This window comes from Varanus komodoensis, unplaced genomic scaffold (assembly GCF_004798865.1).
Source record: "Varanus komodoensis strain SLA01 unplaced genomic scaffold, ASM479886v1 scaffold1, whole genome shotgun sequence".
NCBI lineage: Eukaryota > Metazoa > Chordata > Lepidosauria > Squamata > Varanidae > Varanus > Varanus komodoensis.
In genome coordinates this window covers 96,085,886-96,108,516 of record NW_025335268.1, presented here as the reverse complement: position 1 = coordinate 96,108,516, position 22,631 = coordinate 96,085,886, and the positions used below count along the sequence as shown (strand labels likewise).

Here is a 22,631-nt window from a genome sequence, read left to right as displayed (position 1 = left end):
GGATCCCAGTAGCATTACAGGGGGCAGCATGAGCTTGTGAGGTGAAAGCAGTTTCAGTGCAGTTGCTTTCAGGATCAGGCTGTTAGATCCATCCCCCCCCCCCATCATAGAATGTCTTTTTATCATGCTGCTGAATGATGTGTTTATGTACTATTATTATGTCTAACAAATGTACAATATTCAAACTTTTAATTACCCTAATGTCTTGGAGGTCTCCGGGGTATGCAGATATAAACATTTGTTGTGCAACAAGTGCTAAACTGTATACTTCACTTCATTCTTTTGCTGAAAGAAATGTCTGCAACAACAAATGCTACACTACCTTTAATTGCTAGCATGGAAACAACATTTATTGACAGTTTACTTGTTGGAGCTATGGAATGTCCTCATAGAATGTGGGTACCCGATGCATAAATTTAATAGATTTTTTATCCTTTAGGAGAGTGCAACCCCATCTAGACAGACCCAATTGGACAGATGAACAGCCCACTAACAGTACCTCCATCTCGCCTGAATTGAGTCTCAGTTTGTTGACCTTTACCTTGACCATGCTCAGACACTGATTAAGAGCATCCACTGCCTCACCTGTGTTTAATGATAAAGAAAGGTAGAGCTGAGTGTTACTGGCATATTGGGGGCACCTCACCCAGGTTTGACTTGGAGTCCTGCTCTGAGCAGGGGGTTGAACCTGCTGGCTCTCTTTGCCCCTTCCAATGCTACTCTTCAATTATTCTATAATTTTAGTAAGCCCTGATCCATGAGGATAGAGCAGAGGGATTCATAGTTTTTTCTATGGTTTTTTTGAGTTTTTTTATTTTTTTCAAAACTCAAAAATCTGAGTTTTTGCAGATTCCTTTCAACAGCCAGCTTCATATTGAGCATCTGACACTACAAAATAAGCCATAAAACATTATAAAAAGTCATTGAAATTTTACTTTTAGGTTGACCCGAATGTCTGAATTCTTAATGTTTGAATTGGCCATGAACTGCAGCACTGCAAGTTTTTTCCTCTTTTATATCATATATGTATATTCTATTAATTTTAGCAGTGTGTTGTGGCACGTAAGCAAATAGGAGTTGGTCAAGTATTTGTGTACTAAAGCAGTTGATAGTGAAATGGGTACATCACAGTAGTTTAATCTATGTAACATATAATTAATATTTGATTGAATTTGTTTTTCCCATCACTCAGGTAGGTGTTCTCTGCTAAGGACATCAAATTCTGCCTTAAAAAATTAATTTTGGACATTTTTTCTTTTCTTCCAATAGACAAAACTTGCTAATAGCACTTCAAGCATGATTGTTCCCAAGCAAAGGAAGTTATCTGCAAGCTATGAAAAGGAAAAGGAGCTGTGTATCAAGTATTTTGAGCAGTGGTCAGAATCCGACCAAGTGGAGTTTGTGGAACATCTCATCTCCCAGATGTGTCACTATCAACATGGGCACATCAACTCATACCTTAAGCCTATGTTACAGAGGGATTTCATCACAGCACTGCCAGGTATTCTAGTGGGAATCGTAGGATGAGCTAAATTGCAAATACTGGTATTTCCCTCCAGAACGTTAAGCTACAGTTGCTAAATCTAATTAACCTATGTTGCAAAAGGCCTTTCATAATTAACAGGTGCTTTTTGACTGCCAAGCTACAAGTGGGATCTATTGAATTAAAGAAAGTTCCTGGTTTAGACCTAGAATTGAATCTCTGACTGGGTTCAGACAACATGATGATCCCACATTTTAACAACAACTCAGATGTTCAACAACAACCCAATACTCCAGTCTTGAGTATGGATTGAGTGTAGATTGTTGTTGAACCATAGTGTTGTTGCTGAAATGTTGGTTACTGTGGTGTGTTGAACCCAGACACACTAATGAACCATGGTTTGTTGTTGTTGGGTTGTAAACTGTAGATTTTTTGTAGTTAATGAACTCTGGTTTTTTAGTGCAGCTGGGATCGGCCAACACAATAACCCTCATTTCAGTGTTAACTCACAATTCAATGGCAACCCACACTCAACATATTCAACCCTTAATTTGTGGGTTATTATGCCATCTGAAACCAATGCCTGTCTTCCTGTGTACAGTTTGATACATTATATGAATAATTTATTTTCTGAACTTGAAGTAATCTAACGTAGAAGTTGCAGCAGTATTGCCACCTCCAGTCATGTGAAAATAATATGCAGGAACTTGCTTTCTCTGTGCTAGCTTCATGGTTGAAAAATATGAATGCTAAAATTGAAAGAAGGAAGATGTTAAGTGGTACTTACGAAAATATTTGCAATTCTATGTACACTGAAGGCACCATAGCTGGGATGGGCAACATGTGGGCCCTCCAGATGTTGAACTACAACTCCCCTCAGACTTCAGCATTGACTGTGCTGGTTAAGGCCGATTTAAGTTGCAGCCCATGAACATCTGGGGAGCCTCATGTTTCCTGTCTCTGCAGTCTCTGTAAGCTTTCCACATTCACTGTTTTGAAACAAAAACTTAAGTAACAAAGTGCTAGCTAGATACTAGTGTTGAAACACCTCTTTGTAAGTAATCAGTATTCTTTCACTGTAGCCTGTTCTTAGAGTTATGTAGCTTCTAGCCTTTTAAGTTTGGTTGTATTTTTTCCTAGTAGTTTTTAGTACCTAGTTTTACATATATGCACAAACAAATAATCCTCCATTTTGTTCCTTATAGTAGCTTGTTTATCATCTCATAAGAAAGCTTCAAAAAGATAGGCTTCAAAAAGCATGTGTAGGCAACAGTATCTTTCAGCCTTCCTTTTTAGCAAGCCATTCTGTGTCAGTAGTCCCAAAAAGGAATACTTATTTGCTGATATTTTGACTTGTAACACTTAAGCTCTCATAAGAACTTAAGAAAAGCCTTACTGGATCAGACCAGTGGTCCTTCTGCACACCATTTCGCTTAGCGGCAAACCAACTGTCAACAGGATCCTTCAAGCAGGATCAGTACAAGAGTTCTGCCTGCTCAAGCTCCTGAGCAACTAGTGAATTCTGGCATGCTTCCTCTGATAAAGGGAGTACCACATGGAGGCACTAGCAAGGCAAGTAGCCATTGATAGCTTTATCCTCCATGAGCTCGTCCAAACCAATTCTAAAGCCATCCAAAGTGGTAGCCATAGTTCCTGTGGCAGTGAATTCCAGAGTTTAGCTATGCACTGTGTGAAGAAGTATTTTATCTGTCCTGAACTTACAACCAACCACCTTCATGGAATGACTCTGGGTTCTAATATTATTAGGAGAGGGAGAAAAAAGTCCACATCCACCTTCTCCACATGTGTATAATTTAAATGCCTCTATCGTATCACCCCTTCCTAAGCTAAACAATTCCAGTTGTTGTAACTGTTCACAAAGGCTTCTTTCACTTGGCGAGCTGGCTCTGTTGCAACCCTGCATTCTTACATAGTTCTAGGTAGGTTGGCCCAACTGCTATGGCAGTCTGGTTGAAGGGCCTCTAGTTACAGAATTTGTGCTTTTGCATCATAGAGCTGAGCAACCCATCAGCAACATGTTGAGCTGAGCAACCCAACCCAGAGCTGAGCAACCCAACAGCAGTAGGTGCAACATGTTAGGTTCAGCCTTAGCAGCCACAGGGTGAGGTTAACTAAAGACTTTCTTGGCTTCTGGATGTAAAACTGGTAATTTTTCCCATCCAGAATCTGATGCCAAGGAAAGACAATGTGTGGAGGATGGCCATTGTCCTGTTGTACAATCATACTGTTTTAACCCTACTCACTATGTCATTGCTTCTGCTGTAGTGATTTGCCTGATACTTTGAACTTTTTGTTTAGCTTGAACATGATGAGCGATCAAATGCCAGGGCATTAACTATACAATCTCTGTTTAAATATGCCTTCGAAAAACTCTGTATGATAAAGAAATAGCCCATATTGAACTCAGTTTTTAAAATTGTTCTCTGGGTTTTTTCCCTTTTTAAATAAGTTTTCTTTTGCTTAGCAAGTAGGTTGTGCTAGTTGTTTAATCTTTATTGGCTTGTATTTTTATTTAAAAATAACTTGCCCTGCATCTTGTGAGAATTGTTTCTTAAAAGTCATTTTCCCCTCAGATTTATGTTTTGATTAATTTGTCCAGAGATCACAGAAGAAAGGCATAAAACAACTTTGGTGCATGAGAAGCTCATTTCAATGTTCTTAGTTTTTCCATCAGCAGCAGCAATGGCTGGGACATGATGTCCTACATAAACCCTGATAAGAGTCATCTGATGGGCACCTCATTGTGCATCTGCCCATTTAAGCATAGACATATGACCTTAGATGCCCAAAATGCATTTTCTGCTTCCTACACTCAGCCTCTACTGCTGACAAATGATGCTCAGTCTTTGGGGCAGCTGTAACAACAGCAGGAAATGAAGCATTTGATCTTACTCCGGATGTATGGTAGCTTTTTATTTGGAAGACAGAGAAGTTGGCTGTAATACTAATCTGGCTGCATGCCTCCTTTCCCAAATGAAATTGGGGGAGATAGACTTGACCAAGCAATTATGCTATCCTTGAAAATAGATTAGACAATATATCCACTAAAAAAAAATAGTAGTTCACGTTTCCTAAATGCCCCAAGAAGCTATTCAACAATTTCCACTGTTGAATCCCCTAATCTTGACAGCAGCATTTCCCCAGTTGGAAGGAGTCAACCTACTAAATCCTGCAAAGGCCCTTTGCACCTCATACAGCCAGCCTCATATATTCAGTCATATAACTAGGCTTTCTTTCTGCCAGTTCCTTATTGCAAAACAAACAAACAAACATTTATGAGGACTTGGTTCAGTTTAGATAATAGTCTCAAATATCCACTTTCCCCAACACATGTCAAAAGGGCTATAATATAGTGGTAGGAAGGACTTCTGTCTGTAATAGTGGAAAACTACTGTCCATCATTGTATACCAGGCTGGAAGGTTTGTGACTCTCCAAAGATTTTGACTTACAACGCCCTTCAACCCTGCCCAGTTTTAGGAGTTACAGTACAGAATACCTGGAAGGTCACAACTTGCTCATCCCTGTTCAGATTTGGGCTGCTCTGCGGCATCTCCTAATGGTCAGAATCAGAATGCCCTCCTCAGTATTTGCAGGATCAGTTCCAGCCCCTGCTGGAAGTCTCCTGAGGAAAACCAGCTAGGAGCCCTGAGGGAAGTTATGCAAGAACAAGCTCTTCCTTCCAAAACTTGCCTCGGCACCACAGGTCTTCTTGTGTGCCTGTATCTTGCCTGACCTGTATTCTGCCTTGCTGTTTGTATCTGGCCTCACTGTCTAACCTCAGCATCATGGGTTATCTTGCTGGCTGAGGTGTGGTTCAACTCCTACACTTTGCCTGACCCTTGTTCATTTGGTTCCAGTTGTATCCTACCTTGCCCTGTACCTTGTGTGTCCCGCCTCACCGTGTTGCCTCAGCAGTGCAGGTTTGCCTTCTGGCTGGTTCAGTTCCTACATCTTGCCAGACACTTGCCATTTATCCAGTCCAGTTAAACTGCCTCAAGGTACCTGTACCCCTATTTGTCTTCCTGCTCCTGACCCCTTGGCTTATTTATGATCATGTGCTTGTTCTGCCCTGATACATAATTCTGGTTCTTGACCCTGGCCTGCTCTGTGACTTTGACTTGGACTTGTCATTAAACCTTGCTTTTGGACTTTGGACTCAGTCTCAACTCATGTTCTGCTGTCCTGATCCCAGCGACTCTGTCTTATTTCTTGTCACCCATGTCCTGGCTCTGTACCCTGACAATCGCTGGTGTGGACTGTACTAAACATTGAAGGACCAATGGTCTGGCTTGGTATAAGGCAGCTTCCTTAAACTCCATATTCTTCAGAACCCCTTCTCATATTTTTATAAGTGAAAATTGACGTTTTTGTATGTCATAACTGGTCTCCATCTAATCATTGTCTCTGTCATGTCCAGCTTCTGTTCGCTCATTTGTTTCTATAGTTCAAGGAAGCTACTTTTCACCTCTAGATGGTACAACATCTCTTGCCTTTCAGATCACTCCTTCCCACTTCAGTTTAGTTTGAAGCAGGGTCCTTTTGTGGCTTCAAAAATGCCTTCCTGGTAACTATTGGTAGAACAGTAGTTGCATTTGTGCATATTACATAGTACTGTTTTGGGACTCTGACGGAAATGTTTTTAAAATATATGCTGAATTTAGCACATCTCTGCATATGTTTTGTTTTGATTTTGTGTTGGTTACAGTTAAATATAGGGGCTGCAGGTGGCACAGTGGTTTAAACCGCTGTGCTGCTGGGCTGGTTGATCGAAAGGTCGCTGGTTCGAATCTGCACAACGGAGTGAGTTCCCGTTGCTCTGTCCCAGCTCCTGCCAACCTTGCAGTTTGAAAGCATGCAAATGCAAGTAGATGAAAAGGTACCACTTCAGTGGGCAGGTAACAGCGTTCTGTGCACTTCGGTGTTTAGTCATGCCGGCCACAGGACCACGGAGACTGTCTGTGGACAAACGCTGGCTCCCTCAGTTAGGAAATGGAGATGAGCACCGCCCCCTAGAGTCAGGCATGACTGGACTTAACGTCAAGGGGAAACCTTTACTTTTACCGTTAAATATTGTATCATTTGATTATATTGCTTAAATATATTGTTGTAAGTGTATTATCTTGTTCTATTGTAAGCTGCCCAGAGAGCTCTATGGGCCATGGGGTGGCATACAAATGTACTAATAATAATCTGTTAGGCTTGAGTGGAAGGTAGAATGAAGGAATCCATTCAGTTCAAGCAGCCTAGGGTGAATCCCATATTTGCTTATGGAGTATTAATCAGTTTATTACACCAGTGCTTCTTTTATATATTAGTCAATGTTACCTTTTCTTTTCCCACTTTTAAGCATCAACAGTGTTAAGACATGTACAGGCTGTTCTAACGGCCATGCTAGGAAATGCTTCTTCTGCCTGGCAAAATAAATGGCATCAGTAAATTATTGTTTATTTCCTCCTCTTTGTGTCTCACCACACATCTGTGCATGCATACTCATGTACATACACACAAATAACTTGCAGGTACCACTTCCTTCAGGGTGTACATTAGGAATATATACATATTCCATTGTTCATCGCATCAAAAAGCTCCTGTATTAGCAAAAAACAGCTTTTGAGCTGTTGGAGTGCAAGAACAGCTGTAGTAGCAAAATGAGAAATGGTCCTAATATAGCAAGATTTTGGGGGATGCATCATCATGAGAGAAAAGCCTTCTACGGAACATCTCCCTAGTGCTAAAACCCATAGAAATAGATTGGAATGACTTCCTGGATTCTTTATCTGCTTTAATGCTTGCTGTTTCTTATCCAAAGGAAGATGCTGGTTCCTGAACTTCACAAGAGACTATTCTCTGCCCAGTCATCCCAGCTCTGTAATACAAGGAAGGGAATGAGCAATGTTGGTGATGAAAACATGTTCTTAATAGTTGTGGGGTTCTGTTAATAAGCTCCCTTACGCTCACTGACTGCCTCCACTTTTCTTCCAGCTCGAGGTCTGGATCATATTGCTGAGAATATCCTGTCATACCTGGATGCCAAGTCTTTGTGCGCTGTTGAGCTGGTGTGCAAAGAGTGGTACCGGGTGACGTCTGATGGCATGCTGTGGAAGAAGCTGATCGAGAGGATGGTCCGGACAGATTCGTTGTGGAGGGGTTTGGCAGAGCGGCGAGGATGGTGAGGGAATCCTGTCGGCATCCTTTGCCCTGCTCAGTAAGGGAAGTAGGCCAGTAGTGTATGATGGCTCCCAGTTTGACCATTCATTTTTCCTGAAATGTTGGGGCGTGTGTTAAAATCCATCATCTTTATGTGCATTTTCTCTAAGAAAATATATCATCTCCAAACTCCAGTGGGCATTTGAGAGGCATTGAAGAGTATGTTGTCCTTTCAACAAGAGGGTCTTTCTTCCTGCCTACACTTCGTGGCATTGATACAGGGTTCTAGTGTTGCTTTTCCTCACTTTCATTCATTTATTCACTTGTTTCTATTTCAGCCAATAGCCAAAGCTCTCTGGGAGGCTGACATAAAAACAATAAAATGCCACCAAATCTTTTCAAAAAAAGCATAAACATAAAAAACTAAAAACATGCAATGAAGAATAGCTCAGTAAAAGAAACACTTAAAATGAGTAATCCCCTCAAGCCCCTGGCTAACCAAGTATATTTTTAAAAGCCTTGGCATAAGGGGATATCTTAACTTGGCACCAAAAAGAAAGTCCTCCCTCTTGCTGCTGCCCTCCAAGATCCCCTTGGAGCTGGCAATCAGAGGAAGGTCACGGATGTTGAGTGAAGTTATCTTTATGGATTCTATAACTGTACAATAGATTCTTCTACAGTTGGGAGAGGCACTGTGTCAGGTATTGTGGTATCAAGCTGTGTACCATGAATTGGGCCTGGAAGCATGTAGGCAGCCAGTGCAAGTGAGCCAGAACTGGTCATATGTGTTCAGACCTTCAGCTCTCAGTTACTAATCTGCCTGCTGCATTCTGCATGAGCTGCAATTTCTGAACAATTTTCAAGGGCAGACCTACATAGAGTGCATTGCAGTAATGTTACATAGAGATTACCAGAACATCGATTACTAAAACCAGGCTATTCTTGTCCAGATAGAGGCACAGATAGGCCATCAGACAAAGCGAGAAGAAGACACTCTGGACTACTGAGGCCACTTGAGCCTCAAGTGACAACAATGGATCAAGGAGCACCCCCAACCGATAAACCTGTTTCATCAAGGGGAGTGCAACCCCATGTAGAACAGGTTGAACACCCTTTATCTAGTCGGAGAACCATCCACCAACAGCATCTCAACTGCACTGAGCATCAGTTGTTAACCTTCATCCAGTCCATTGTTGCACTCAGAACAGTTTAGCAAATCCACAGCTTCACTTGCTGACAATGAAACGGAGAAATAGAACTGTGGATCATCAACATATTGATGGCAGTGCACTCCAAAACTCTGGATAACCCCAGCAGTTTCATGTAGTCCTCCCTCTACATGGGGGATAGAACTGAGGAATTCCATGCTGGTGAATCCATGTGATTCACAATATTCCCCAAACACTACCTTCTGGAGACAGCCCTCCAAGCAGTCATTGGAGCTACTGCAACTCCCAACTCAGCCAGCCACCCCGGAAGGATACCATATTCAATGGTATCAAAAGCTGCTGAGAGGAGAAATACTTTTTGCAAGGGGGAAGACAGTTTTTCCACAGGAACTCCAACAGCCAAAAATGGTATTTTTTGAACACAAGATATGGAAATTAATGGAGAAGGATGTCATGAAACAGAATCATCATTCTGTTCAATGTACAATAAGCTATACTTTCAAACAGGAAGCATTATGGAATAATTTCATGCCCCTTGAAATTGCTATTGTCCCAGTGAATGGGGAATGAAGCCCTTGTGATAAAAGAGTGGAAGCTGCTTTTGATAAAGATGTTGAGACTTCAGCAGCAAGTTTCTGAGTTTCTGTGACTGATGCAGTTTTTGCCTGAACACTGCACCGGTGATCAGAAGAATTTGCTTCTACCAAGCTCTTCTACATCTGATCCGCTGAAGAACACATTAGGGAAAATCTCCTACTCTACTCCTGGAAGTTTTCTCATCATTTTAAGTAAAACTCAAATCCAGGTTTTCTGTTATGTATTTCATTGTGAGACTTTCAGCTAAATGGCCATTTATAAAGTGAATGACTGAACCATGGGGACACTCGAGGTCCCTTCAAAAAGAATTGCTTCCATTGTAGGAGCTGATAGCCCAATGTTCTTCCCTCCAGTTAGATCATCTGGGTTCAGTACATCTTTCCTTAGAAGGGTGGCAGTCTCCGCAGAGAGTTGGTGTACCCATTTCAGGGTCCTGATTAACACAGCTGCCAGCTTGTTTAGATGGGATCTTTCCTATGCAGCAACTTCAAACCCTTAACTTTAAGGCTTAAAGTGTCATGTGAGCTGCACACTGTGAGATGTCTCGTTCATCCTTCCCATTACTAGGAATAGTCTGTGATATATGCCTTAGAGATAGTAAGGATTCAGTAGTCTTATATAGCATAAGTAATCTACTAGAAGTCAAAGTCATTGAAGTTTTTCACATATGATAGGTCAATTTGGTTTGTTTGTTTGTTTGTTTTTAGAAGATACTCACAATTAGAGATCTATTCCATCTTCAGATATATGTATCTGGAGTCATGGAGCCAACTGGGTGACTTTGGGCCAGTCACAGACTCTTAGCCTAACCTACCTCATAAGATGGTTATTGTAGGGATAAGATTGAGTGCAACAGGAGAACAATGTAAGCTGCTTTAAGTTTTGTGTAAGAAAAAGCAGGATGGAAATCAAATAAAATCATCATAACATAGATCACTAATAATTACTCAGAAATTCAGATAGAATAGTATAATAGTGCTTCTATTTGCAGGATTAACCAAACTCTAAAACTACTCAGTGGACATTTTATTAGATGCTTTCCTTTCTAGGGTAATCCCCATAATATACAATTTTCTATTCAAGGGGCCTCCCTAATAAGATATTTGTGAGATGGTTTGATATTCATATTTCAGAAACAAAAGTGACAGCTAAGGCATTTTAGCAGCTATTAAATTTATCTAAAAATAATAATAAGGACCAAACTTGCAAGTGCAATTTCTATTAAGAGCATTGACATTACGAGTATGTTGTATTTTAGCAGATTATAAGGCCAAATAATGTGTTTGAAAAGTTTTAGATCTTCTGAAATACTTGCATGTTGTACTGATTACTAGATGTACTCTAAATTGCTTTCTCCAGATTGCTTTCTCCATAGTAATGTAAACAGCAAACAAAGCATAGTCACAAGTTTCTGCATCTTCAGAACCTAGAGCAGGTGATGAATGGACCAGCCTAAGCTCTTGGTGGGTCATAGCCCATCAAACAGCACATTAGTAAAATGCATGGGCAGTAATAGGGATGCTCTGTTTCAGGATGCTGACAGAAAATTATTTTCTCTACCCTTGCATAGATAAATGATACTCTTTCCCAGGCCATAGAAAGTTAGTCCGTTTATACCGGCATAAAAGGCAACTTGTATATGATACTTTGGACTGTTTTCCTGGTGCTTCTCACAGGTCGGGTATATAAGATGACCTCCAATTTCTGCTTTGCTATTTCTGGTTTCAAGGGTCCTCTTATATGCCAGTATATACAGGTATATCTCTAGGGAAAAACCCACAAATATCTCTAGTAAAAAAATGCCAATATCTCTAAGGAAAAAACATCAATATCTCTAGATTTTTTGCATCCACCAAGATACAAAACATGCAAGTGAAGCTGACTAGTGCCAAGACAAAGAGCATGGCATCCCCAAACAGAAATCCCAGAGATATTTGCAGGTTTTCCACTTTTGCAGGGGTCCTACAGTTTCAGGCATCCACTGGGAGCTTAGATCCTATCTCCCATGGATAGGGGGGTCCTACTATATGATGAAATTTTTTCTCCTGACATATGACCCCCTGATTTTTGCCTCCCTATCTCTGGTTTCAAGTGTTGTCTTACATGCCAGTATATATGGTAACAGTTCCATATTTGAGTTTTTCCTGATTTTCAGTAGGATCAAAAACAGTTGCAGCAACAGGACCACTTCTGCTTGCCTGAGTATGTGTCGGGAAGGCGGGGTCAGCTACACACACATTTGAGAGTAGATGGGCAAAACCGACTGCATCAAAACAAATTAAGTGAAACACTTAATTTTAAAACTTGGGGAATTGTCAACACTTAATTTTTCTGCAAATCTCTGTTCAAAATGTTTTAAATTACATAGTTTCCTCCCCCTTTCTCTCTGTTTTTATTTATTGATTGGTTATCTGCATATCTAACAAGACTGATTCATGTCTGTTAAAAGGAATAGTCAAATATTATAGCCTGCAGTGTTCCCTCCCATTTCCCATCAACAAAACAACAGTACATTAGTAACAGGTTGTCAAAAGCCGCCTGTTGCATTTATATCATTTCTTTTTTCCTCTTGTGATGAACCCAGTTCATCATCACAACAGCAGCCCTGGTGGGCTGAGAGTACATGGCTGGCCCAAAGTCACCCAGTGAGCTTCATGGCTGAATGCAGACTAGAATCCAAATCTTCCCTGTCCCCTTGCAAACTAATCATTACATCACACTGGCTCTCACATGTAATAATTACATAATGCAGTATGATACAGGATAGATGTGCTGCCAGAAATCACCTAGTGATCTAGCTGTGATGTCATCTAGAATTCCAGGAAATCAGCACATTTTCCAGAAGTTTTTGCAGAACAGTAGACCTGCTATGGTTACCACTAAAAGCAGTGCAATCTCAGATTTTTTTAATGGATTGAAAAAATAAAAAAAAACCCATAATCTCCTTGTTCTTTAATCTGATGAAACCATGTAGAGTTCAGAGCACCTTCTTGCCCAAGATATTTCTCAGCATAGCTTCAAAGTTTATGGCAAGGGAGAGATACATAGAAAACAATCTGTCAAAACTGTTGTAATACGACAGGGAAGGGAGAGCTGAGAGCTGGCCTAGGCTAAATGCTGCACCTCAGATGCCAGAATTATACTCAGAGGCATTTCTGCTCATCTCTACTTCACAGGAATGTTGCCAGGCAGAAAAATCGTTAGTATGCTCATGGTGGGATTTACTTGCTTCCGCACAGTGTTTGCTGGCTCCTTAACTTTTGGATGAAGGATTTGAAAAAAATCACACAGTAGGAAGTAACTGCCATCCACTGGGTCCCTCCATCCACAAAACTAAGTTGATAAATAACCTTATGCAGTTTCCTAGAAGCACTGGTAAAGGGCACTGGCTGCTACAGTTTAAGGATTTATTTTAATGTTAATGTATTTTAAGATTTTCACACTGCTGTTGGAATTTGAGTCATCTTTTAGTTTTATTCTAATTTAATTGGACTTTTCTTAAAATATAACCTGTTGTGTTACTGTATGCTGTGACACAGTAACATGTAATGCTATAATACTGTTACTGTGTTTTGTGACTCACCCAGAGAGGTTTGACTATTAGACGATATATAAATGTAAATAAATGAATAATCACATTGTGGGAAATTTGCGAGCTACTGGGATGCTGTGATCACTCCTCTTGTAAGGAATTTCATGTGTGCACCCTTGCTATCAACTGTGGAAGCTGCCCTTTTGAAAACATAAAAAGAACTATAGTTTTACTTAGGTACCTATTAGCCTGTGAAACTGCCACATTTCTAAAGGCAATATTATTTGAATGAGACACAGACCTTCATCCAAATGGGGTCTAATCAACCTTTTCCATCTATCCTGTAAAAGCACCACATCTCAGTGACTGGCCTGAATGTATGAGGAGGGAAAAGATGTCGCCGCCACTTCTGTCTCGTGCCCCAGGGGTGCTGGTCACATGCTGTTTCATTCGCTTTGTCATTTGAATCTGGCAAAGGTGGGTGGTGGGGTGGTTTCCAAGCTACTCTTGAATTCCAAAATAAGCCACCATGGTTTTTTCCCCATCTTCCTGCAACATGCACTCCTGGCCATGTCTGTCTTACAATTCTTTCCAATACCCAGGGCCAGGCAGCTGTATTAGCACTGCTACTCTTCATTCTTTCTTTTTTTCCTTTCTTGTAGGGGACAATATCTTTTTAAAAACAAGCCGCCTGATGGAATAGCGCCTCCCAATTCCTTCTACAGAGCACTTTATCCCAAAATCATACAAGATATAGAGGTAAGAGCCAAGAAAAATCATATTGGATATTGCCCATCTGGGGCAAATCCTTTGGTTGAGGTCTTTAGGCTGCTTTGGTGCTCCCTACACAGATGCCAGACAGTTATGGCTTCCTAGAACCTATGCAAAAAGTAACAGAAAAATGTGGGTCCTTGTATGTAACAGTGTAAACACATTTTTCCTTGAAGTTGTATCCTTGTGTCAAGTCATTTCTTAATCTGTCCTTTAAATACCTAAGTATCTTAGGTCACAAATGCCTGATCCATTTATTATTTGTTAGCCCTCCATTGAAGGGGAGAGCATGTTCAAATATTTTGATGATAGGGATTGAGACTGACTGTCTTGATGGCTCATAGAAATTTGAGTGAAAATAAAAACACATGATCAGGTACTACTTTATACTCATGATTTAAATGCCATTTTGTTGTAAAAACTAATCATTCTATTTCTTGAAGTACAGTGAATTAAATATTAAATATTATATTTCATTTATATCCCACTTTTTTCCTATTGCATGGAACCTAAGGCAGTTTAAATAGACCTCCCCCACTTCACTTTATCCTAATGAGGACCCTGTGAGGTAGCTTAGACTCTGAGTGAGTGGCCCAAAGTGAGCTTCATGGCCAAGTGGGGACTAGAACCTGGATCTCCTGTCCAACACTTTCACTTCCACACTGCACTGCAAACTTTTCCATAGAAATCATATCTCATAATGTCCGATTTGTGATCACAGGTTATCAGATTCTCCCACAGTAGGACTTCCCAAGTCAAACAACTGTTTAAACTTATTCTAGTGTAGTTGTGACCCAAAGCAAGGCAGGTTATTAATTTGGTACTGCCCACTGGTGGCTTAATTCTGGGGAAGTTCTTTCAAAGAAGTGGGGAGGACTATGGCCAAATGGACGGACAGATCAATAGGTGTGGGAATGGGGAAGATCTTTCTTTTGGACTGTCAGGACTGTCAGAAAATAGAATCTAGTTTAGAATGAATGAGGGTCAGTTAGCAGTCTGCCTTACTGACCTAGTCAGATTTGATTTGATTTGAATATATATATATATATATTCATGTTTGTTTGTTTGATTGATTTCTAACCTGGCCCACATGGCTCCCTGGGTGGGTTACAACAATAAAACCCATATAATAACAATATAAAAACATGACAATCCACAAACAATAAAAGTACAGCCACCAGAAGACAGACTTTCCTAAAAGAGATATCCCATTCCATGAAAATACCATTAAAAACTGATTTAACAGTTTTTAAACAGTAAAAAAGGACAGACACCAAAAAGAGTATAAAGATGGCGCCAGGTGAACCTCTCTGGGAGCCCATTCCAAATCAGGGTGCCACTCCGAAAAGGTGGTCCTCCTCATTGCCACCCTCCTTTCCTGAGGAGGGGTATTCCTCAGAAGGGCCTCAGGTGCAAATCTAAGGGGCCGGGTAGGTTCATATGGGAAGAGCCACTCTTTAGAAACCCTGACTCCAAGCTGTTTAGGACTTTAAACACCAACTTTCCCACGTTGAATTGGGCCCACCTTCACTTGGTAGCCAATGGAGATGGTAGAGGACTGGCTTTATATGGTCCTTTTAGCAGTCTAGCTGCCATATTCTGGACCCATTGAAGTATCCGGACTGTCTTCAAGGGAAGCCCCACACAAAGCACATTGCAATAATCCAGGTGCGAGGTTACCAGTGCATGGATAACTGTTGCCAGATCCTGTCTGTGCAGATGCAGCCTCAGCTGATAGAAGAAGCTCCTGGCCACAGGATTCACCCAGAGCACACCCAAGCTGCCAACCCTGCTAGTCAAGGCAGAGGGCAAGGCTCAGAATTCATGTATCCTTAGATAAGGCCACCCACTGTTGTTGTAATACCATGTTCTTGACAGCTGGTGCGTTTGCCTTCTTGGTAACAACTAGAAACTTCTTAGAAGGTTTTGATGCTAAAGACTGGAAAAGGAGGAGGAACAGACTATTCTTCTGCCTCCTAGCATGCTCTGCAACTGTCTAATGATAAATGGTTTCAGCATTAGAAGTGCTTCTGTTGTCCCAGGAGTCGCAGGCTTTATTGTTGCAAAATTTCCATGATGTTCCACACTTTAAAATTGTTTTTCTCTCTCCCCCAGACGATAGAATCAAACTGGCGGTGTGGAAGACACAGTTTACAGCGAATCCACTGCCGGAGTGAAACAAGCAAAGGGGTTTATTGTTTACAATATGATGATCAGAAGATAGTGAGTGGCCTCCGAGACAATACCATCAAGGTGAGCAATAACGATGGGCAGTAACAGAAAACAACATTCACTCCCCCAAAGAAGCCATGTGTGCCTTCTTTTGGGAGGTACAATGTAGGACAGAAACTGGAAAGGATGAGGTTAATTCTTTTTTATGCCCTCATTCACCCCCAGATCAAGTTGACTTTGAAATTCATTGGTTTTCCTCCCCTCTCTTCCAAACAAGGAGGATAAATCTATATTATCTGCTTCATTTTCTTGCACTCTGTTCATTGCTAGCCATGTTATTGGTCCTTCAGTAATTAAAGTCTTCCTGTTCCCTAATGAGAAGTGTAAACACGATGTTTATATTAAAAACAGAGATATTAAGGATAGTTTATATTGCTCTAAAGTGCCTGTGGAATACAAACTGCATTGTGTGCCACTTAAAGAAGTTTTGCTCTCCTTAGTAAATAAAATGCTGTGCTGTGGAAAACAAAAGAGCCGGTCTAGCAGTACAATTACATTCTGATGTAATCCCACCGTGTGCCCCCTTTCCTTCCCAGATCTGGGACAAAAATACACTAGAATGCAAGAGGATTCTGACAGGACACACAGGGTCAGTCCTTTGCCTCCAGTATGATGAGCGGGTGATCATCACTGGATCATCAGATTCCACTGTCAGGTATTTTATTGGTTTGTTTATTGAAAATACATACATCCCATCTTTCTAGCAAATATAGGCATCCAAGGTAGCCTACATCATAATTAAGACGACTGGTTATAGTGAAAACAAAATCAAAAACAGAATAGAACCAGCAGCCTTTGAAAGGTGGCTGGGCAGTGGGGTGGGGGGAGAACCTCACCAACTATGTGCCACCATAAGCTTTAGTAGCTTTGATGTAAGTAGGAAAGGTTTTCATTGCTGCCATTAAAATTGTTAGTGCAGGAACTTGATAAATTACACTGGGAAAGGGGCACATTTTGAAATCCACATCCATCACAAAGCTTTTGCCCCCCCTTACCCGCCTTCCTCACTCTGAAGGAGAACACACCCAGAAGTAGTTCACAGAAATACTTGTGGAAGTAGGCAGTGCTCAAGATGCCTGTTCTCAGGCCATTTAAGCCTTTAAAGATCAAAACCAACATTTTTAATTGTGCCTGGAAATACACTAGTCAGTGGAACCAGTCTGATCTCATCTATGAGTCCCAGTTAAGAATCCAGCAGTTGTATTCTTAAATCCATCAAAGCCTCCAAGCGTAGTTTGTAGGCATTTTCATTTATAACATTGTCCAGGCATTATCAAAGCACAGAATTGATGTGCACATTTGCTTCTGAGATGCTTCGCATGGTTGTGGAAATGCTTTTCCCTGTGCAGCCCGTCTTCAGGAGCCCCAGTTACACACCTGCAGATAGTATTATCCCCATACTGAAAATATGTGTGATGGTAGGAGCTGGGAGATAAGTGTATCACAAAAAGCCACCTAGTGAGTTCATGGACAAGATGTTTTTAATTGGAGGACCATGTGATTGATGGTCAATGCCTTTCCACAACTTCAGTACTGAAGGAGAGGATGAATTTGCTGCTCAAGTATTAGTCAAATTCAAGCTTCCAGAGGTGATCAAAGTATAGTTCTCTTTAAGCTCAAACAAGAAAATAGTTTTCTTTAAGCTTTGTTTAAAAAAAAAAAAAGATTTCAGTGTCAGCAACTTAAATCCTAGATTTCAGGGTTAGCAGCACATACACATGTGTAAATAAATATAAATAAACTGTTCTTGGGAAAAGATAACTGTCAGCATGTTCTCTTGAGGGTATAGATTCTGCTTACATAAAACATTCAGTTAGAACCTGTTTTGTTCAGCTGGACTAAAACTATTTAAAATTCCTTAGTGCCAACCAGAACTATATTTTTTAGATACTGGCAGTACTGAAGAATTACTTCATATTGTTGGTGTTATTTCAGTGTTTTGAATCACTCATTCAGCCTGGGACCAAGGATTTTTCTGTTGCCCAGAATAAAAATCAGAAGGATGAAAGAGACAAATATTTGGCTCAGCAGTATTCTAGATTTCCTGCAAAAAGAAATAAATGCAGTTCTTTGTTAAGACAAAATTATCCTTTTTGGAGGCTTCACTGATTTAAGAGTGTGCTAAAATGGAATGATCAAAAGAAAAATACATTAAATATGTGAGGAGCAGCCTTAGTTGGAAAATAGGAATGGAATCTGGAGCACAGAAGCCCCTGCCCTTTTGTAAGATTTGCCCATATTCTCTGCAGCTATTATTTTTTTTTAAATTAAGGTGGGTATTCTTAGGAAATTAAATTTGGTAGCAAAGTTCACATTCTGCATTTCACCCACGAGCAGAGCAGGAACACCAGGAACAGTCCTCCTTCCCCAGTTTTCAGTTCTAAGATCACCACGTATTCAATCCTTTTAATTTAGGGCTGGGTGGGAATATAATGCCTCTTTAGTGATTACCTGTATTTTAGCCTTACTAAATGATTTAAAAGTACTATATTTTAGCCTTACTAAATGATTTAAAAGTGGCAATGATTTAAAAGTACTATTTAAATCATTGCCACCAAATTAGTTATAGGACAAGCTCTTTGGTACATCTTTTAAAGAAATTTTTGGCAGTTTATATACTGACAATGTGTACGTTTCCCCTCTTGTACTGCACCCACGCATGACTCTTTGTGTATCATAAACTCATAATCTCTCCCTCTCTTTCCCCCCTCCCCACCACTTTCTTTTTCATCACAAATTCCAGAGTGTGGGATATAAATACGGGTGAGATGTTAAACACGCTGATTCATCACTGTGAAGCGGTACTGCATCTGCGCTTTAATAACGGCATGATGGTGACGTGCTCCAAAGATCGTTCCATTGCTGTGTGGGACATGACCTCCCCAACAGACATCACTTTACGAAGGGTTCTGGTTGGACACAGGGCAGCTGTAAATGTGGTAGACTTCGATGACAAGTACATTGTGTCGGCGTCAGGTGATAGAACAATAAAGGTGCAAACCTTGAAGTCATGGTGACTTTGGACCATATAATTATTTATTGTGTTTATTATATCTGCCTTTCTCCAAGGAACTCAAGGTAGTACGCATGTTTCATTTCTCCTCCTCCCACTTTATTTCCGCAATACCATGCGAGGTAGAATAGGCTGGAAGTTAGTGGCCCATGGTCACTCTGTGATTTGCATAGCTAAGTCGGGGGTTGGCCTGGAACCCCACAGTCCTAGCCCAACACCATCTTGGACATCAGCTCTCTCATACAAATATCCATGTGCATCACTTCCAGAATAAACCATGTCCTCCTTCGTGTCTGTCTTACAGGTATGGAACACAAGTACCTGTGAGTTCGTGCGTACTTTAAATGGCCATAAGCGAGGCATTGCATGTCTACAGTACAGAGATAGACTAGTCGTCAGTGGTTCATCAGACAATACAATCAGGTAAGAAGTAGAACACTTCTCTTGGGCTGCTTCTCTCCTGGACAAACTGTATGTTACATAGAAATGTGGATAAAGCCATTTTTTTCACAAAATGCCACTTTGAGGCAAAGCTGGGATGTGCGTCACTCTTTGTTCAGTACGTCCAACACCTCTGTTCCAGCAGCTTTAAAGACGTGAGAGACCATTATATTTTATATGCATTTATACATAATATTTACTTTGGTGCTTTATGCTCTCTTCCTCCACACTCCACTTAACTTGTTGAACTGAGATAGTAGTGCTTCAGGCTGCAGATGAAGGCCTGTATACTTCTTTGCAAAAAAACAAAAACTCCTGCAAGTTAAAAACAAAAACCAAGCACGAGACCTGCTCTAGAACCATTGGTCTGGATAGGCAGGAAATCATGCAGAAAAGTATTGTGGATTTTTAGTGTGGGTATATTAAGAAACAGCATCCCTCCCTTGCAGTTTGAAGTGGTACCATCCACTGTACCACTTCAGAATTCTGCCACTTTCTTCTGCTGCATATGTAAACCAGGCCTTCATAAGATGTAAAAATGAGGTGTGCTTTGTGCCTAGAAATTTCAGCACTCCAGAACCATCTGAATGCAAAAGGAAGTATGTGTATCTATTTGGTTAATTCCTACAATGTAGTTAAACATCTGATATATTGCAAAAATATTTTTGGAAAAGCGACTGTAGGGTGTGTGTGTGGGGGGGGGGATAAAGCAGCAAGTGTAGGGAAGCAAGAAGGAAGATGGTGAATGAAATAGGGAAGGTACTTAGGTTCACATGCAAGGATCCATGAAAGGAGATACCTAAGGAAGTCCTGTCCCAAGGCTGACTAGCTCTGGCTCTGGGTAGATGCTGTCTACCAACATACAGGTAGGTGTTTATCTCATTGCTCCACTTCACATGAGCCCAGATTCTGCACCAGTGTTCCCTGAGTACTTAAAATGACCACAACCCTGACATGAGGCTATGGAACTCCCTTCCAAGGAAGGCAGGGTTGGCTCCTGCTCTTGCTTTGTCAGGCAAAAACCATTTATTTAAGAAAGCCTTTAGCCTATAAGTGGATATGTTAGCTTGGATGCACTCGGATGTTTTTAATAATATTTCCCTGTAATTGTTATGTTTTATTGCATTTTAATATATTGTTTTATTGTTTAATGTTAATTGCTTCTATAAGCTGCCTTGAGTGCCGTTTCTATAAGCTGCCTTGAGTGCCATTTTTTGGTGGAAAGCTGGGTGTGTATAAATAAATAAGAATGACAGGAAATGACAGTTAAACATGTAGTTGTGATTGTCTCAGTACTCTGTCGTAGCTTCAGCACTCCAGTGCAACTGCTGTTCTGGTTTTCTTGTTTTTCATGAGAGGTAAAAAACACAAAGATTGACCAATTTCTCAAAATGTAATGCCTGAAACCGCTTGCATAGACAGTAATATAGCTTGCTCCCTTCATGGTCTGGATGTCTACTTAAAGAGTTGGATTTGCAATAAGGGTTGGCCAACCTAGCTTTTATCATGGTGCCTGGTCTTTGGTACCATTTGAAATGAGTGGCTTGGACCATTGGAGTCTTCCTGTTCTCTCCTGTGGCCAGAAATGGGGCAAGGAATAATCTATTCCATACCACAAAGAGCTATGGATTTTGAAATGCTATCCAGATGAGAACAGTGTGATAGGATTTAACAGCTTTTAGAAACAGGGGCCTGACATTGACTGGTCAATGTTAAAGAAGTAAGAAGCAGAGGCTTCCTCTACTCCACTGGTGCACATTTAAACGTGGTACTAATCCTATAAGAGAACTATGACAATAAATCTAGAGTCACAAGCTGTTTGTTGGTCCAGTTTTCTCATCACTATACATAGCGGTGCTGTTCTCAAAGGTTTATTCCATCCAAGTGTTTTACTTTTCTAGAAAGAATATAGTGCCAGCCCAGTCCTGATCCTACTCTGTAGTAAAATGTTTCTTCTGGTTGTTGGGCATACTGCTTTTAGAACCAGCACCTATGGGAATTGTGGTGATGTTATTATTCAAATTATTACTTAAGGATAATTTATAGAGCAGACAAAGTTGCCACTGCAAGCCTACAACAGGGAACATTAGTGGGCTTGCAGAGATTTCAAAAATTGGGACGGAATCCCCTTTAATTGCTTCAACAGATGACCTTTTCTGTTGTGTGTAATTCTCTGGGTCCAAGGTCAAATATACCAAACCACTTCCTATCCAAATAAAAATACAAAACAAAGATACAAATCCTTTCATTAAGGGACTTTAGAAGCTGGTAATTGACTAGCATAGCTTTAGAGAAAACTAGTTACTGAAGGTGATTGCAGTAACATGAGTAATGAAAGCAAATGATTGGAGTGCTGCGACAGACATTTTAAAGGAAAGACTGGGGAATTGGAGCAGGACAGTTGAAGCTATTAACCAATTATCACCTTCACTCACCAGCTGCATTCTATTTAAGCCTTGCAAAGATCAAAGGATTTGTAAACAGTGCCATAGCTTTGTTTGATGACAGAAACATATTGGGGGATTGGCCTCCTGGTATGGTTAAACAAAAGGCTGACACTATTTTTGTAAGAAAATTGGGTTTACTTAATGTCATGAACTGAGGTCCAGTCTCCACTGTAGCAAAGAGCCTGTCTGCCAATTTGAAGAAACAACAAATAGACATGAGAAGCCTTACTGGCATAACATTTGGAAAAGACACATCTCAATAGCAATCCAAGCAGGAAACAGTTAAAACATTGCAGAGCTTGGGAAAAGCAACTACAATCCCACACATACTAATAACCAACAAATATAAATGTCAATATGGTAATAAATTTAAAGAGGAATACAATTACTTTTTTGCTTGTGCTAGAATTTTGTAGCGGTTGGCAGCATATCTCATCAGAATCTTGGTTGGATGCATATTTGGCCTTGTACGCTTTCTGAAATCAGTATTCCAAACTTTGGCATGAAGCGACTATTCCCCCCATCCATTTCTTGTCCTATGAATGTAGATTGTAAACTGCAATCTACATTCTGGGCACAGGCTGTGTGTGTATAGTGTTCTGTAGAGCACAGCAAAACAGTAACACAGATCAACACCAGCCAGAACCAGAAATTTATAAAATTAGAGGGCTAGGTAAAGAAAAGATGCTTTTGTCTGGTGCTGAAAGCTGTATTGTAAAGCAGCTTGAAGGGGCCTCCTCAGGGACATGGGGCCAGTTCCAGAACTGTACTAACCAC

At 40.6% G+C, this 22,631-nt stretch overlaps 1 protein-coding gene across 10 annotated transcripts in view; it reads left to right on the top strand.

Annotated features, from left to right (window-relative positions):
• The window catches only part of BTRC (beta-transducin repeat containing E3 ubiquitin protein ligase), a 144,292-nt gene that overhangs the window by 106,750 nt on the left and 14,911 nt on the right, over positions 1-22,631 (top strand). For all 10 annotated transcript variants that reach the window (XM_044437238.1, XM_044437210.1, XM_044437279.1 and 7 more), the window contains 7 exons: positions 1,270-1,501; positions 7,488-7,674; positions 13,613-13,709; positions 15,837-15,974; positions 16,490-16,608; positions 18,697-18,946; positions 19,271-19,389. In XM_044437238.1, coding sequence (XP_044293173.1) covers positions 1,270-1,501; positions 7,488-7,674; positions 13,613-13,709; positions 15,837-15,974; positions 16,490-16,608; positions 18,697-18,946; positions 19,271-19,389 — 1,142 coding nt within the window. The remainder of the gene's footprint in view (positions 1-1,269; positions 1,502-7,487; positions 7,675-13,612; positions 13,710-15,836; positions 15,975-16,489; positions 16,609-18,696; positions 18,947-19,270; positions 19,390-22,631) is intronic.